At 39.4% G+C, this 17,878-nt stretch overlaps 1 protein-coding gene across 7 annotated transcripts in view; it reads left to right on the top strand.

The window, feature by feature from the left end:
• The window catches only part of EHBP1 (EH domain binding protein 1), a 206,213-nt gene that overhangs the window by 77,373 nt on the left and 110,962 nt on the right, over window positions 1–17,878 (top strand). For all 7 annotated transcript variants that reach the window (XM_084202227.1, XM_084202226.1, XM_084202225.1 and 4 more), the window contains exons 7-9: window positions 1,545–1,684; window positions 8,415–8,537; window positions 16,639–16,891. In XM_084202227.1, coding sequence (XP_084058353.1) covers window positions 1,545–1,684; window positions 8,415–8,537; window positions 16,639–16,891 — 516 coding nt within the window. The remainder of the gene's footprint in view (window positions 1–1,544; window positions 1,685–8,414; window positions 8,538–16,638; window positions 16,892–17,878) is intronic.

Raw genomic sequence — 17,878 nt, 5'->3', positions numbered from 1 at the left:
TTGTTTGTTTGTTGGGGGTTGTTTTAAACCAGATAGCCTGCTTTGTATTGCTTTTCAAAGAATCCTTTGGATAAAGAGCTCTTTCTGTATAGAATGGTGGAATTTGAGAGCATCCTTCAGCATACCTATCATTCCTGCCATACTTGGTTTCTTAACTGAGTAAAAGTTGTTTCTTACTCTGATTTCAGCCTTGTGTTCTTCAGAGACAAATGGTTTGTGCTCTACTCTTACAGACATTTTAAATAAAAACAGTTTAAAAGTATCTACAGGTTTGAAATGAGTGGGAGTGTGTATTTATCTGCATGTGTGTGTTCATCCAGCAATACCCTTGGCAGATTTCAAGGGAGCCTGCTGATATTTCACAAAGGAGACAATAAGGACAAAGCCAGTTGGAAGGTGAGGGAGGGTGGAGTTAGAGTTAAGATTTTGGGTGAGCACAAGAACATCCTGTGGGAAGAGTTCTCTTGGGCACTGATGACCTCTCCCTTGACTCACTCACTTGGTTCTAGATTATCAGAAAGCAGGTAACTCTGACGGAGGGGAGGAAATGATGCATCTGACTTCATTGATATTAGAAAGTTAATTAATTACTATATTATACTATACTATACTATACTATACTATACTATACTATACTATACTAATCATTCTCTACTGTATTACATCTGAACTGAATTTGCACAAGCATTTAACTCAACTGTATAGAGTTTCATGACTGTTAGCTGCCAGTCCCGACACGCACACATGGATTTAATTGGTTAATGAATCAAAACACTCACACTAGAGCTCAATTATTAATTTTCTTCAGGTAAACAATTTTCAACAATGCATTTTACTTGTTCTAAAGCACAGGAGCAGTAAATGAGATAAGAATTGTTTTTTCTTTCTCTGAGGTTCAGAGAATGTGAATCCCAGAAATATCTTTGGGAAGTTGTGCCTTGCTTTTCTCTGTGAAGAGAAGTGCGGCCACACTAGATTGTAAGTTATTGACAGGGCTTTTATAGTACCCTGAACAAGGGATCTGAAAAAAGCTGCTCTTTGTGAAAGCATTGGTTTCCAGTATGTGTAAATACAGTGCCTTTTTTTCTTTTAAATCTTATTAATGATTTCAGGTATTTATAGAAGGGATTTTAATCCTGTAACAGCATCAGGAGCTGTGAATGAATGTAGGTATTGCATGCAGCTTGTGGGCAGTAGGTCTGGCCAAGCATTTTCACTTTAACCAAAGCAGACCAGGCAAGCATTTGCCAGCCTTTCTGGGCTGGTTTAAAATTTTAGGAAGCAGTTGTTAATTCTTGATGCAAAGCAGTATTTTTTTTACCCTCTACAATTTCGTTAATTGAAAACTTTCCCTTCAGAAATTGATATATATTTATGAGTAGTATTAATTCTGTTTTTTTCACCATATTCAAGATCAGATCTGTTATCATAGACCTCCCTGAAGAAAACATCAAAATATTTAAAGAATTTTAAAGAATGCAGTAATATCAGATGTGGTATTAACAAGCTGCATTTTAATAGCTGGTGTGATGTTTGTTATTTAGGGATGAAGACATGCAAAGCCTGGCTAGTTTGATGAGTATGAAACAAGCTGATATTGGTAACCTAGATGATTTTGAGGAAGACAATGAAGAAGATGAAGAAAACAGAGTGAATCAAGAGGAAAAGGCTGCAAAAATTACAGGTTGGTTTTGTCACGGGCATTGTAAAATATAGTTTCCTTTCCTAATTGTCCCTTTTTTTTATCCTTATGCTGTTTTTTTATTTCACTTAAAAAAAAAATCCCAACAACCAAAACAATATTTAGGATGGCTTGATTGAAGAACCCATCCATAACTCAACAAAGTTTAATACTTGTGAATCCAAGAACATCGATTTATGTCTGTGTGTCCTGTTTTTGAGAGAGAATGCACTAATGCTACCATTGTTGGGAAGCAAAGAACCAGTATGAGCAGAAGAGCAGAAAAAGCAGAGGGAAGGGGTCAGTGAGCGAGAAGACAGGAGGAGAGGTTCAAGTGGAATAATGAAGGCACTTAATGAGAATAACTGTGAAATGAGTTGTGCCGTGGACAAGTGCTGAGGTTCTGCTCAATAACGTGGCTGTTCCAGGCTGCATTTTGCTGCCTTTTAGGTGGGGGTGTCTCATGGAAAAGAAACTGGGAGGCTGTTAAAGGACTTTAATGAATTTGATAGTGAAGTTGTTTGAAGTGAGATAGTGTAACCACATTTGAATTGCTGATGAAAATGCTTAGTGTGTTCAGGATAGCTGAACTAATCGAGGCAAGTCAGATCAGGATGAGATGGTGTTAAATTGTTGGTAGAGATCAGTGTGTAGTACTGCTCCAGATGGGTTCTGTAGGAACTCTTTGTGTAATGAATCAGGAAAAGAAAATTAACTTCTGGTGCCAGACTTCATAACTTCCAATGCTCTTTTAAAATGTCTGAAATAAAGGGAACCTTCTCCAAAGTGGGGGAAGAGCATCCCGAGTGGAGAAGTGAATTGTCCAATCTGTTCTTGAAAATTCAGAGGAACATTGGTTCAGTGTTATGAAACATTACTTTCATCACTTCTTTTTGAGCTTTCGTTGCAATCAAAAGGTTCTGCCTGAAGCATTTATTACTTAGTTACATTTAGTGTTGTGAAAGGATGCAAATATGTTTTCTGTATGCTTTACATATTCAATTAAACATTTTTTACCCTGGCCAAATCTCTAGTTTTGCTGTATGTGTCTGGCACGGAGCATATTGGAAAGTCTGGAGTGAAATATTTGAGAAACCAGGATAATGTATTCTTGGTCAGGGAGCAGAGATACACCAGTCTGGTCACACTGAAATCATTCTGCAGGGTTTACTTCTTTCCCAGTATAACCAGAATAAATCAGATCACAGCACCAAACAAAACCTGACATGTTCACCAGGCCATTGGATAATCACAGAGAAGGCCACACTTAGGAGAGGTAATCTTCAGTCTGTGTAAACTCCTGTGCACATGGGTTTTATTAGGATCTGCCTAGGTACTGCACTGAGGACTACAGAAAACCCAGATGCAGAAGGGCAGCTGGTGAAAAGCATCTGATCTTGCTTCTCAACACTTGATTTTGCAGCACTCAAGAAGGCTACAAATGATTCCTAAATAAGCAAAAGTCTTACCAAGGTTAGACTAGGCTGTCTGCTATCCTTTGGGTGTGGAATGAACATCCCTGGAGATAGATGGGAAGGGTGAGCTGGCCGATGTGCGACACAAAGCTGTTTTGGAGTCATTTCAGCTTTTCCATCTGCTGTTGCAAAGGCCAAAATTATTTGTTTAAAACTAACAATACCTCCATGAAAGGCAGAAGCAATAAATACTTCTGGAATACACAATTTCTGTGCTTTGCTCAGCCTGCTTTGATACTATTTTCTAACCATGCAAGATGGGAGTGTTGGGTTGGTTTTTTTGTAAATGAATCATGATGTGAGGAAGGTGAGCCTTGGACTTTTTCTTCTTATGTTGGTTACAACAGCTGAGTGGCTTTACGAGCCTGGCCAGCTTTTCCCACCTTTGAGAAGGAGAGGGATGGTGAAGGGGAATGAGTTCATGCAATTTCCCAAGCAAATGGGAGAGCATAAAACATTGGGCAGTAAGTAAACTTTAATAAATAAGATGTAAAGTCTCTATTTCAACATGTGTTCAAGATTGATTTCACTGGCAATTGCAGTGACTCCTGTAATAAATATAATGAATGGGGAAAGCTATGAGAAGAGCTGAGGAAGCAAGGAAGAAAGAGGTAGGAATCGTTGTAGAAAAGCAGGAAAGAATTTAGAAAGAAGGAAATGTAACAAAACTGATGTAGCAAAGAACTCTTTCAGAAGCAGTGTTCACAGAATACCATAAAGTTAATTGAGGAAGTTACATAACCCTTTTGAAAGCTTGCTGCTACCAACATTTTCTCCTCTTGTGCTGTGCTGGGTGTTGGCAGCTGAGGAGCTGGAATGCCTGACTCAGAGCGCCCCGTGGCAAGTCCCTCACCTCAGTGTGCCTGTTTTCCCAGCTGTAAAACGGGGATACTGCCTGTAATACCTCTTGGAAATGATGGGAGCAGCACAGTTAGTGTTTGTAATTGGGCTTACAATGAGTAGCAAGGAGGGAAGGATTGCTCTCCTGCTTTAGACTCCAGGTTTTCTCACTGATGACTTGATGTCTGAAATGTTATTGTTTCCGAGGCACAGCTGCAAGATGTGCTGCAAGTCTTTTATCAGGCACTGTTCCTTTTTGCAGTGTACAGCAATTTTTAGTGGTTTTGTTTGTGGTTTTTTTTTTCATCGTGCCAAAGTTGAAGTTTCATAGATGAACATATGTATCCACTGCTGGGAGAGCAAGGGAGATCTGTTGTGTGGGGCTCTAGATGGTGCAGGTGAGTTAGGAAATGCTGCTTCTCTTCCTTGATGGGTTGCCTAACTTGGAGTAGGTATCTGTTCTTCAGCTATGAAGTAGGTGGTGCAATACTGACTGACCTGAAAAGCAGTGGAATTTGGGGTGGTCAGTATGGAACTGCTGCCATACAACTGACCAGACTGAAAGATATTTCCCATTCCAAGCACTGCTTTCACTTGGAGAAATCTCATTCCCTCTCAGGCTTTCCCCCTCTCCCTTCCCAGTACTTCTTGTTGAAATTTTTCATGTCTAAAACTGTTATCTCCCCCAACTGTTCTATGTGTAGTTGAAAATTGTTTGTTGCCATGAATTAAATTTAAAATATTTAAGTTCTACACTGTCAATATACATGGATTTAAACCTCCCTGAATTTTCCTGTCCTTAGTCTTCAGTGGAACGCAAGCCATCTCATACTTGAAGAAAACGTGCCTCATAAAAACAGGGCAGTAATAAATACGTGCTTCTCTTAATGTTTTAATCCCTGCGTAGAGCCTCATGTTGGGGTTAATAGCTGCCTTTTGCTCCATCTGCCCAGGAGCACAGTGTCTGTCCTGGGGCACCACATGGAATCAGAAATGTGCCCATGTGCTACCTATTGCAGGAGTCTGAATCCCAGAGTGTTTCAAGAGCAAGCTTCTGGATAACAATATGCGTAACCCTCTTTTTACAATTTGCTAAAGCATACCTCTCCTGACAACTTCTGGTACATTTACCAGATCACCAAGCTGCTTGGGAAAAAAAAAAAAAAAAGAAAAAAAAAAAAGAAAGAAAAAAAAGAAAGAAAGAAAGAAAGAGAGAAGAATGAAAAAAAAAACCCCAAACCAAACCAGTGATTTATGTGACGTACTTGTAGAACAGGCTAATGTGTGTTAGTAGATAATGAGATTTATAAAAGATAATATAGGATATAAATCTCCAACCTACCATTTCCATACTCCAAAATATGACATAAACCATTTAATATTGTAATGAGAAACCTTGTAGTGCATATGGGTGTTTAGGTTGGCAGATAAGACCAGGTGATTCAGACCACATCAAAGAACTCCCTCTTTTTAAAGCTCTGAATTTAATTTGTTATTTTCTGACAATAAAAACTGAATTATTATTGTTTTGGTTTTTTTTTTTTTCACATGCTGACATAATAAATTGTAAATCATGTCAGCATCTCAGCCTGGTTTTAACTACTAATTCATTAGTACTGCTGTTTTATGAGGTCAGCTCTGTTTTATTTGAGTACAGAAAGGTATGTTCCATTGTCTATCTCAAGTCCTAAAAATTCCCAGAAGATAGTATTATATTATGTAGGTTTCTCAGGCATATGCATAGTTTTATACTGAGAAAGCTAAGTTTTAGGACAGTTTTGGTGTTGTTTTTTAGGATAATAGTCTTGTCTGTTGGAGCTAAAAATAAGGAAGTGAGGATGATTAAATTAACTCTCTGTAGACAGATATAAGTGTAAAACCATGTAAGCAGATTTATGCTTTAAGGTCAAGATCAGTAGGGAGATACATTACAGAGGAATTCTGCTTGGGGTTGTCACTATCAGCATTTAGGATGCCCAACAGATATTGGCAGAGTAGGTAATTTTCCTTGGTAATTTGCAGATTGGCATGTCTTCACAAAGCAGTTTAAATTTGTCAAAGAAGTTTTTATCCATGTGACAGAAATATTACCAGGTTCTGGTCTGCTTTGGGCTTCAGTTTCTTTGTACTGTCTATGAAGGCATGAAGTCAGGAGGGGTGTCAGTGTGTCAGCTACGAAAAAGCATGAAAAAGCCCCCCTGACGAGGAAGTTCTGTGTGGCCATAAGCACCAACATGAGTTGGGACAGTCAGGATACTACTCAATTTTTACCTCAGTTTGATATTTGCTCCCTAAAAGTAGTTCATTGAATAAAGACAAATTTTGCTTTCCCAAACAAAAGCCAGATGAGAAAACGTCAAATTCAAAACATCAGTAAACTAAAAGTGTTATTGAGAAGTAACTTCTTGTGTACACAAGAAATTGAACTTTAAAGGAAATACAAGAATGACTGGCATGAAGCTTTAACTTTGCTGGTGATACCAGAAGGCATCATCCATTTATTTCATGGGGAAAAGACAGGAGATGAAAAAAGCTGTCAGTGGGGCAGTGATATTCAACAAGCAGGATCATCGCTCCTGCACAGGTTTCTCTCGCCTGTTTGTCATGTGGAAGGATGAGGAAGGCTCTCCCTTCTCCACAGAAACCTATGTTCAGGTCTCTCAGAGATGCCCCAGGCTCAATCCCCATTACTACAGAAGCTCCATTTGTCAGATGCTGTGGATGGGATTGTGTTAGGGGGGAGCAGAGAGGAATTTTTCCCCTTGGGCTAGAAGCCACTCGGTTGTTTTTTTGTTTCTTTCCTTCCAGAATTATGGAGTCATCATCATCTTTATTAAAATTAAACATCTAATGCACTTTAAAAATTACTAGTTCATGGCAATTTAAAGCTCTCCACTATGGATAGAAGGTGAAATAGGATTTTAACAAACAGCAAGATGTTACATAGCAAGGTGTACATACAAACATCAAGGTGTTACATATGTTACTTACACAGCATGACAATGAAAATTCAGGATATACATACATACACTTTGCATTCTCCTGGCACAATACTGATCATGTATTTTAGAACTGTTTAGGTAAATTCAGCTTGTCATAGATAGAATGTAATGGTGACTAATTGTAAATGTTAAATAAACAAAAAAAAAGATAAAAATGCATATTGTATCAGTTAGTTTGCTGTAACCTTAAGGGTTTGGGAGAGAGATAAATTGTTCTGAGGCTGATTTATGTTGATTGACAATGTTTTCATATTCAGGTTTTCTTTATGAGCAGGAAAAATTTTTAAATTATATCGAGTACAGCAATCTAAATTTTGAACTGATTGTGCATAATACTCGTCCTCATAAAACTAACTATTGTTGCTGACACCATTACCTGGCTAGGTTTTGTTTATATCTTATTAACTGGGTTTCATGTTAAATTATCCCTGAAGCACCTACACAGGTACTTTGCAGTAGTTATATAATTGTAAGGACTCATTCTAAATATATTCTTTTACCCACTCTCCCTCGCTCTCTCTCTTTCTGGTAACAGTGTTCGTTCCACTTCTGTTTCATTAAATGCCCTTGCCTTACGTTTGTCTTGACTGGCTTCTATTTACAGAAATTGTAAACCAGTTGAATGCTCTGAGCAGCTTAGATGAAGATCAAGATGACTGCATAAAGCGAGCAAATATGCCTTCAGCTAAATCAGCCAGTTCCTCTGAAGGTCTATGAGCTTTCATCCTTTCTTTCTGTTTCTGATTGTATTTACTGTGACCCATTACCTTTTGACTCCTGCCTGTATTCAGCTGTCAGTTTTATCTCTGTGCTTCCACCCAGCATGACTCTCAGTAATTTGTAGTGCATCCAACAGGTAACAACATGATAGAGAAAGAGCCTGTCTCCGCTACAGCTCCGTTGTCATCTGATAATGAACAAGAAAGAAAAAAAATTACAAAAAAAAAAAAGAAAGAGGAACCACCAGACCCTAAGCTTAAAACAGTAGTTGTATAGTCAGTAATACTTGACCTTTCTAAAGTGACAAAATGTCCTCTCTCTGCTTTTATGTGCACGTTACATCCAAAAATTAAAATTTCCTGCCGATAGTTAGCGTGTATGTGAACAATCAAAATCACCGTATTTAGCTCGTTAGATGTTCCACAACATTTATTTAACGAAGGAAAGAGAAGGCTTTTTTAGAAGTCATTTCTGTTACATAATGTTCTGATCAGCAAATAGAAGTTTCATTCATTTCACTTTTTTTTTTTCCCTTTGTTGATGTACTTACTGGACTGTGTTAACTTAGTCGTGCAGTTCGTGCCATACCCTGGTGCAGTGTTTCGAGGGACTGTTGACACGGAGCTTTTTGAGCTCCAGATATGTTGGATGAACAGTTTGTATCTATTTTAAAACAATATTCCAATTTGTTTGTAGAGCTTATCAATAAACTTAGTTTTCTGGATGAAGGGGAGCAAGACCCAGCCAACTCCAGCACGAACCCTTTTGGTGATCCTGACACAGCAGAATTAAATCCATTTGGAGATCCTGATGTAGAAGGTAATGAATTTGTTTTACATAATTCATTGCTATTTGCAAATGCTTTGTGAAACATGATTTTTATTTCTGTAGGGCTATAAATGAAACATTTTAATTGATTAAATACAATTATTTAATATAGCACTGAGGTAGCAATAGCAATGATCCAGTTGCTACTATAAAGTAGTTTTATTCTTTGAGTCACATCCTTTGTATTGAGGCACATTGATATTTGCCACTGGGGGCTAGCAGCTGAAGCAGAGACTTGTAGACCTATCAGGTGTGTTACCAGTATTCACCTTATGTGGTATGAATGAGCAACACCTTCTGTCAGACAGCACTGCTCCACTTGGGTGATGGTTTATATCATAATTTCCTTCACTGCAATCTTCACTGCATCTCAGCTATTCTTGGTTAGCACTAATCTTCATTATTACAATTTAATTTTCTCTCTTTTATTCTTCCTTTTTTTTTGCTTTTATAGCTTCCTCATTTAAGCCTTCTGGCATTGTGCCTTGCACCACATGCTAGGTGTTAATCCCCTTTCCAGACTGACAGGCCCATTCTTGTTCCATTTGGGTGAGAGGTACAACTCCTGTAAATTTTTAATCTGATAAGATTTCGGCCTTAAGGCCAGAAGGGAGCACCAGGACAGCAAACATCTCTGGTGTCCTCAGCTCCATACCCAGATATGCAGGCTCCCACCCACTGGATGTATCACTTTTAGCTTGCAGCTGCTCAAAAGGCCAGTTCATAGTTAATTCCCAAGTTTGAAGCTGTACTCAACCTTTCCTGTTCAAAGCTCCAAGACTTTTCTTCCTACAGAAAATACCAAGTCACTTGGTAATGGCAAAGGAGAAGAACCACACTGAGCAGGAGCAGCCCAGGGTGCAGCCAGGGAATTTCTAAGGTCAAGTCAAAGAAAATGGATTTCCAAGCTGCAGTTTCCCCCTGTGGTCACTCACTTTCTTTGGACAAGCTGAATGTTTACTGACAACACAGGTTTTCTGCCTTCAGCGTCTGCAGGGAATGATGTGGGTGGGGATCAAGGCCTGTCATACTTCGGCTGCGGTGTGACTCACCGCTTGTATTTGTGAAACAGGGACATTGCACTGTCTTCTGTATTTGCCAACTGAAGCCATAAAGCCACTATCCTGGGCACGTTCTCCCTCCTATAAATTTGTCAGGTTCTTCTAGAGCTGCAGAAGTGAGTTGTTTCAGCTTTGTAGATGCCAATATATATGGATTAGGTTCTGGTGTCCTAATTTTTGGCTTGCTTTCCTATCTGTTCCTTGACAGTGATCCCTTAGGGTCATGGAAGGAAGCAGAGTAAGTGGGAACGTAAACCCCTCTAGTAGTCCATAAATAACTTGCTATAAGTGGCATAGTCTATATTCTTTTCCTCCTTCTCTTCTTTAGAAAGAAGAACTCCCTTCTCCATGGAAAAAGCTGTACAAGTCCTATCCTACCCAAACTGCTTTTTCCAAACCCAGCTTTTCTTTCCTTTCCAGAAAGAACCCATTCTGGAAGAAAGCAGTGGATGTTCTGGCCACAAAATACAGTGACTTTTTCTCATCTTGGGGACAGGGAGAAACAGCTGGTGGTGTTTCTTAGTACTGGAGTAGCTTGATAACTCATGGCAAGCTCACTATGAGCAGCCTGCATCCAAGACATCACCTTGCTTATGTTCCTAAAATGCTCTCAGCCTATTAGGGGCATGGCTTTTTTCAGTTGATTGAGGTTCTTTTGGTGACATCTGCCTTTACAGTCATCTTCAGTCAGAGGTGTGGACTCTTTTCCATTATCTCTGGGTCTGTTCTGTGTACTTTGGACAGTCTCTGTGATCAGACTCTTGGGTCCCATCTACTGCTGTGGGCAGGAATGCTGAGTTGTTGGGTGTGTGAATACCAAGTGTTACTCCCACACACAGTCACTGTCATGCAACAGTCAACATACCATAACAGGACAGTATTTGGGATAAACAGGGTGTCACTAGATTCTTCCTACTGTGTCATAAGGTGTTTTTTATTTGGGAGGAGTGGACCTTCTGTAAGGTTCATGTGACAGTGTCTTCCTGGAGCACTAAACCAGGCTGAAAGATCTGGAAGATCAGCTGAAATGATTCCCAGGCTATCAGACACAGAGTTGGACATCTGCTGTGGCATTTTTAAAGCTTTTATGTTATAATGATTGGCCTCTGAGGGATTCTTCTTTTTACCTCAGACACCTCTGAGAATCACTGGTTCTTCCACTGTCTTGTCCCTATAATGGGAACTGGTTGTGTTCCCATTACCTTACTTGGCCTTCTTGACATGTGCCTTTCCTCCAGTCCTCTTCCTCCACAGAAAGTTGAGGGGGAGAAAAAATGGTGCTGAGACAAATGAGAGAAGATGGTTTTGGTCTTCAGCAACAGCAGAATCTGCTGTGTATTTTTATGGCTAATTGGATCAGTGTCTCTACATGGGGAGCATCTGGACATTACCATTTTGGGGAGATTTGTCTTTATTTTCAAATGCATTTTAAGGCTATGCAATATCATAGCTGTTCTCATCCCGTTGCCCAGCTACTGAAGGCTGCCCTGTTTGTGTCCCATATTGTTCACTCATGATTCTTCTATTCTGAGACCTCAGTGGAACTTTTATACTGCCATCTCTTTCTAGGAAGCTCTTTGAGACTGTGCCTGCTTATTTGCTTTTGCATCCTGAAGTGAATGTAACCTTTTTGGTGGCCACCCCAGAAGCTTGAGAGCATGACAGAGGTTCAGAAGTTTAAGGCAGGCTTTCTCCTACAGGCTTAAAGAGTCACATTACCTGTTTCACTTGTCTTGTGATCTGCTTAAATCAAGAGATTAACTTTTTATGTGTGCAGGGATGAAGTATTTTTCTGTTCACTTACATGTTAGTCTCTTTATCTTTTTATCTGGACAAGGCATAATCTGGAACTTAGACTTTGCGAAAGTTCCGAGTCTTCTGTAGAATTTGTTACTTAATTTCCCCAAGACCTGCAGAGCAGCCAGCTGGAGCCTCCTTTCCCGAGTACTTTGCCATCAGATGTGAGGAGGCATGAGTTGCTATTTGGCAGAGATATTCCAAGGATATTCCTATCAAGCCTGTAACGTGTGTGCTCAGAGTTACCCAGAGTATGAATATGTATGTGTTGACAGTCACTCACAGAGAAAGGAGGATTACTTGCCAGTAGATACTTGTTTCCTAGACAGATATTTCTTGTGCCTGTTCACAAACCAGCTACTTTCCCTCTATCTTCCTAATCCCATAATCACTTAACCCTGGGAATGTGGGGTGGAGAGAAACTAAAGGCATGAGTGCTTCCAGCACCCATGTGCATGCTGTAGGTGTGGTACATGGCAGAGGGTCATCAGCAAGCTGGCTCTGGATGCTGCTGGGATTTAATAAGTCCTCAGTGTCAATGATTTTACACACACAGCAGATTCAATGTGCATATAAACAAATCACTTCAAAAAAAATCTTCAGGTGTGTTTCTTGGTTGGCATGTCAAATTGAGGCTTATTCCCTCTGTATCTGCTAGGTCAGCTAGACATTAGAAATCCGGGAAAATCAGAAATGAGCTTTTTGACCACTATATCTCTACAGCTTTATACTAGATAAATTATATACTAGATAAATTGCATGATCGTATGAGGACAGCCTTTTGGATTTTTAGTCGCAGTGCAACAGAACTATAAAATCAGTTAATTTCTGTGCAAAATATTTACTTGGGGAATTCAACTTTGGGGAAGTCAACGTGTACAACAAATGAAAGTAGAAAACCACAACATTCTTTCATCACTCCAGATACTTTTTAAAAATTTGATAGGGAATATAAATTTTTAAGTTGTGTATGACCTATACCACACACATGAAACATAAAGCTAACTCTTTGCTGGCACCCCCTGTCATTTAGACCACCATTTACTTCAGTAGTGTGTATCACCTTGTGTGTGGACTTCTGATCTCCCTGCAGCATATTTTACTCTGAAAATGAACAGTGTTACAATGCAGCAGCAAACCCCAAGTTGTTCCAGGGTACTCCTGCACGCAGAGCAGCACAGGAACCAGTTGAGAGGAAAATGGTGCCTCTGTCCCTTCTATTTCTTCATGAAAAGCAGTGTGTTGTGAGTGTATGAATAAAAGGATCAGAAAATCACCAGTGGTGTATGGGGATGCCAGTCTTTACTCTTTCTAGAAGCACTGGGCAGTTCCACCTTTGCTGGGTGCTGTTTGTTGGGTGCTCCCATCCCCTGGTGCCCGCGTGCCTGCAGCCGGTGGCGTAACCAGCGCCTTTCACATGTGGCTGCTGCTTTCATCCTCTGCCAAGGGGAAAGTGGTACGTGCCATGTTTTGGTGGAGGTTTTGTTTGGTTTTAAGGGATGTGTCACAATATGTTTGTGTTACAAAAGGCAAGTGGGTTGAAGGGCAGGGTGATTTCTGGAGATGCTCTGGCTGATTGTGCAGATAGGTAGTGCCAGAATGATTATTATCACAAACAAAAGTCTTTCTCAGTGGAGTCAGGGCAAGTAATGTTTCCAGAATCTGGCACAAGAGCAGCTGGTGCTTCTACTGGAGTAATACTGCCTCTCTTGTTGTCACTCCTACCCCTGTGGCTTTATTACTTAATCATGCAAAATTATTTTGTGTTTGACCCTTGATGTGCCAAATTGCAAGCATCTTTTTCTCTTTTTTTTTTATTTTAAATTTATATCAATGTAGAGACCGGCGTCCATGTGGAGCTCTGATGAATGATGTGGGAAAAGCACGGGAATCTGAGCTGCCTTTTGAATGTAAAAGCAGCTTCAAGAGTGAAATAGACCCGTTCTAAGCTGTTGAATATTTAGCCTGCCAAAGTGCACTTCTCAGCATCATTAGCTCGTTGAGAAAATGAGTCTGTTACAGAAAAGTGACAGGTGACAGTGGGTGTGGCTTTCAGAGCAGTGCTGTTGAGTCATCATTGTAACAACTTAATTTGTTATGGAGAGGCTTGTGATGACCAACGTTTGACACAAAATTTGTTCTAAAGGGTTTCAGAGACCCCATGGGAGAGAACCTGTTTGGGCTCAGGTGGGGACCCTTGTGGGAACCCTCTGTCCCTGTGGGAACATTGAAGGAAGCAGAAGGGGGAGGAAAATGGAATCCTGGACGGCAAGAATAGAGAGAATGAGTAGTCAAGTTGAGTTTTAGCTGAGCCTCGACAAAATTCTGCTTATAAAAGTGTCTTGAGAATGATATTTTTAGAAGCTTTTTTATTTTCAGCCTGTGTGTCGGATTTTGTGAAATATTTTAGTTAATAACAAGCCAGAGGTGTCTGAGCACTTATACGTAACACTGTGTATGGAAGGGCAGACATGTAGTTCCTGTGGAGCCTATGAAAAAGAGAAATAATTTTGTCATAGTTAGGGTTTCAGCACCTGATCCAGTGTCGAAATAGAAAGAATTGCAAAAACCATTTGCATTGCCCCTTAAAATTTATCAGATTTAAACAAGCATTTAATTCATTGTTTCTAGGCGACACTTAAAAGCACATTAAAAATAAAAGCTTACAACATAGTTTTAAGAGATTGCTTCCCTGAATGTTTTTAACTTTAGGATATATTACTGACTTTCCTTCTTGTGTGTTATCAGACAGTTTCCCTCAGAGATGATAATGTGTCTTTATCAGCAGATTCATGTGCAGGTGCAATGATCCATCATATGGAGTTGCAGGAGCAGCTATTTGTAGTTGTTCACCCTCTTCATAAAATATTCTAATATTTGAGCAAAGCTTAAAGTAGTAAAAAGTTTGGTTAATAAGCCACACTATTTGAACAAGTCCCTTTTTTCTGCATTTCATTAGTTATTTTTGCTTTTTGTGTGGAACTGTCTTCTGAGGACACATCTCCAGACCACTTCTGCTTGCTCTAGTTCATCAAATCACTGAATGTGTGGGTAATATTTGAGTAGTATTCTGACTACCATGAGCTTCAAGGCATGGTGTGTACAGTGTATACTATGTATACAGTGAAGGTTTACACAGTGAGGGATTTGACTTCCCTGACTTTAAAAACAGTTTGTACATGTAAGCTTTGAGTGTCAAGGAGTCAGCTCAGCTTCAAATACCCACATTGAAGACATCTCAGGGCAAGCAGAGTGAAGCTCTTGCTGGCCTTGACCACCTGCACTGGACACTAGAATGACCTAAGTCTATATGGAACCACTTTTCCAGTTTAGCTTAAAATAAATGAACAGATACATTTTAGATAATGGGCTCTGCTCTGATATTGTTAATCTATAGTACTCTGAGGGATTCTTGCTTGATTTGATCATATTTGTGCTTTTAAGAATTTCTGCCTTAATTGCTTTCTTTTCCCTTGTCAGTTAAGCAATAGACCTTCAATGTTATTTCACTGTGGCTTTCTTTGAAACAGCTTTCTTAAAAGGATGTGAGCTTATGATCACATCACCACATAACCTAGGGTTAACACAGATGCTGCTGTGAAGTAACTACACTTTCTCCCAGCATAAGTTCCCAGTAGTTTATTCCCTTCTCTTAAGGGATAAGCATTTACTCTGGGGTAGGAGTGAACACATGCACTACAGCTGACATGCTGCAGACACACCCCCTGACTTTTTCCTGCAGTTGTTTGTCTGTATGGTCATGTTCCAGCATGGGTCTCCTCCACAGGCTGCAGGTGGATCTCTGTAGTCCTGAGAAGAGCTAAAGCCTTTCCTGCTCTGAGCCTTTGCCCTGATCTAGTGACTAGTCCAGTGCACAGAGAGTTGAAGTCACTACCTGCAGCCAGGGATCATATTCCTGATTCAGCTAGGAATGGCTTTGGTTCACACTGTAAGTCAGAGCTGGTCACACTGCATGGGGTAGGGCTTTCCATCACCTTGGGCTATGCTAATGGCTGGATTCAGGGTGAGCTGGATGTTTGCTAGCAGGGTAGGGAACTCTCACATTTTCTAGCAATTTGACAGGATTAGCAGCTTTGGTACATCATCCATCCAAGCTCACCTAAGCACAGTGCTTCCCTTTGTTCATTGTGTGACTAGAGAGTTCATCTTCCCAAATATTTCTTCAGTGAAAAATCCACTTGGAAGTCCATCTTTTTATTTTTTAGATTCTTGTTACTTGTAGAGTTGCTCTGTTAACCTTAAAAGTATGTTTAGTCCTGTTTAGTAACCATACCTCTGAAAAACACACTTGTCAATAAGAATAACGTGGATATGGTTATTGAAAGTTAGGTTTTAATGATGCTGCACTGAAGTTCCTGTTTGTGTAGATTTTGAAAGTACATCACATCTGGTATTAAACAGAGCTGCTGATTATTTGCTGCTGCAAGAACAGTAAAATTAGCATTACCTGTTTGTAACAAATATTGTATTGCTGTATGGGGATTGGCATTATTCAGTATGCAGAAGCCATTCAGTGTAGAATAACAGACACTGCAGAAAGGACAATACACAGAGAACAGCATGCAGCTCCAGCTTGCCAGTTACTTTTTGTTGTACAGCCCAAATAAAAGATGAGTGATTTGATTATCTGTCTCTTTAGGGTTAATTTAAACTAGTTTTTACAGTGAGGTTATGTATTGTTACCAGGGGCACACATGTTTTGATAGATAATTACAGGTCACACTTAATAGCTGATTTTTAGTTCAGTAATTTTAAGAAATTAAAAGGCCACCTACTTACTATCACCATTTTTAAATCCAGTAATATTACAAAATACAGAATTTTTTTTTTCTTTATCAAAAGCTCAAATAAATAATTAGGAACATTTTGTTAGGACGCAAATTGGCTAACAGTTTCTGAAAATGTTTTTATATCTGTTGTGATGCCATTTATATGACAAATAAGAAAATGAATAATTGATGTTGAAAGAGCTGTAGTGAGAAAATGAAGCCTAGTCAGTCAATATAGTCTAAATTAAAAGACCTTTTGAAACACCTAGTTTGGAATAAACAAGCATGAAAATTCACCTAAGGTTATAACTTTATGTATTGAGAGTTAAAAAGTAGACCTTTTCAAATGCCTTTAAAATATAAAGATCTGATGAAATGGTTTCAAATTTTTAATTTGTTAAATCTATTTAATTTTCTGGTTTTTTTGTTGTTGTTATTTGGTAGAACTCCACCCTGAAAGAGCTTCATCTTCAAAGCCAGAAGAAAGTTTCTATGTTGACAGTTACAATCCCTTCAAGGATGAAGATGCCCCAGAGTACTTAAACCCATTTGATGAGCCATATCACCCACCTGAAGCACCTGGAAGTGTAAGAGATTCTCCTCCACAACCTGCAAAAAGGAAAAACATCAGGCCAGTGGATATGAGCAAATACCTCTATGCAGATACCTCTAAAGCTGAGGAGGAAGAGCTGGATGAGTAAGTATGGTTCTCCATCTTTCAGCAGCTTTGCAGGCATTAGTAGTGGGATCCCTGGCTTAATCTTGAGTTGTATTGGGTTGAACCATGGTAATCCTTAATCACCTCCTTAGGACAGACTCATCCTTGGGCAGCTCAGCAGCAGGAAATACCATACCCCCAGGTCATGCTATTCAGTTGAACATGATCAGTGGGGAACTTTCCTTTGCCTTATTGATAGCAAACAACCTGGTAGGGAACAAGTCTGTGGACCTTTCTGACACTTCATGCCCTGACAATTGCAAATGAGCCAGAAATCAAAGGAGCAAGAGCTTGGGCCTTCCTCTCCTTTTTGCCATTATTTTTACTACAAAAAATAATAATATTTGCCAATGATAACAGGAAGTTTGTTTTATCTTGATGCAGTATGTAAAAAGGAAGAGCATTTTGCAATCTGCATAGCACATTTTTGAGAATCTCATAAACTGAATATATATGGGAACGATAACACCATATACACTTACTTAGGTTGTTTCTTTCAGCATGACCACACATAAAACTTTTATAAACTCACACCGACTGCCTTGTATTACAGTATAGAAGCTATCAGGAAGGGAGAGCTTTTTTGCAGTTCCTTGGGAGGTTGGAAGGTGCATCCTTAATCCTTGTTTGTGGTCATTAGTCAGCAACCACACCACTCATGAGACAGTTTATGGTGATTACATCTGAGCAATTTTACAGACAACAATTCTAATTAACATTTAATTTTACATTATTTAAAGAGATTTATCATGGTATGACATTTGCATTGCTTCAATATTAACAGAGGTATGGTATCATCATCTTCCTGTTTCTCTGTAGATAGCTGTGGTCTAGGAAATGGAAGGATTCCCAGGCCTCTAATAGAAACATATGAAGGGCTCTGCAGTTTTTTCCTTTTATCTGTAGCCATGGATTTAATGTTGATGTTTGGTCTGTGAAAAATAAAGGAAAAAAAAATAAAGGGCA

Source organism: Fringilla coelebs (genome assembly GCF_963513975.1).
Source record: "Fringilla coelebs genome assembly, chromosome: 3".
Lineage (NCBI taxonomy): Eukaryota > Metazoa > Chordata > Aves > Passeriformes > Fringillidae > Fringilla > Fringilla coelebs.
This window is presented reverse-complemented; position numbering and strand designations above follow the sequence as displayed.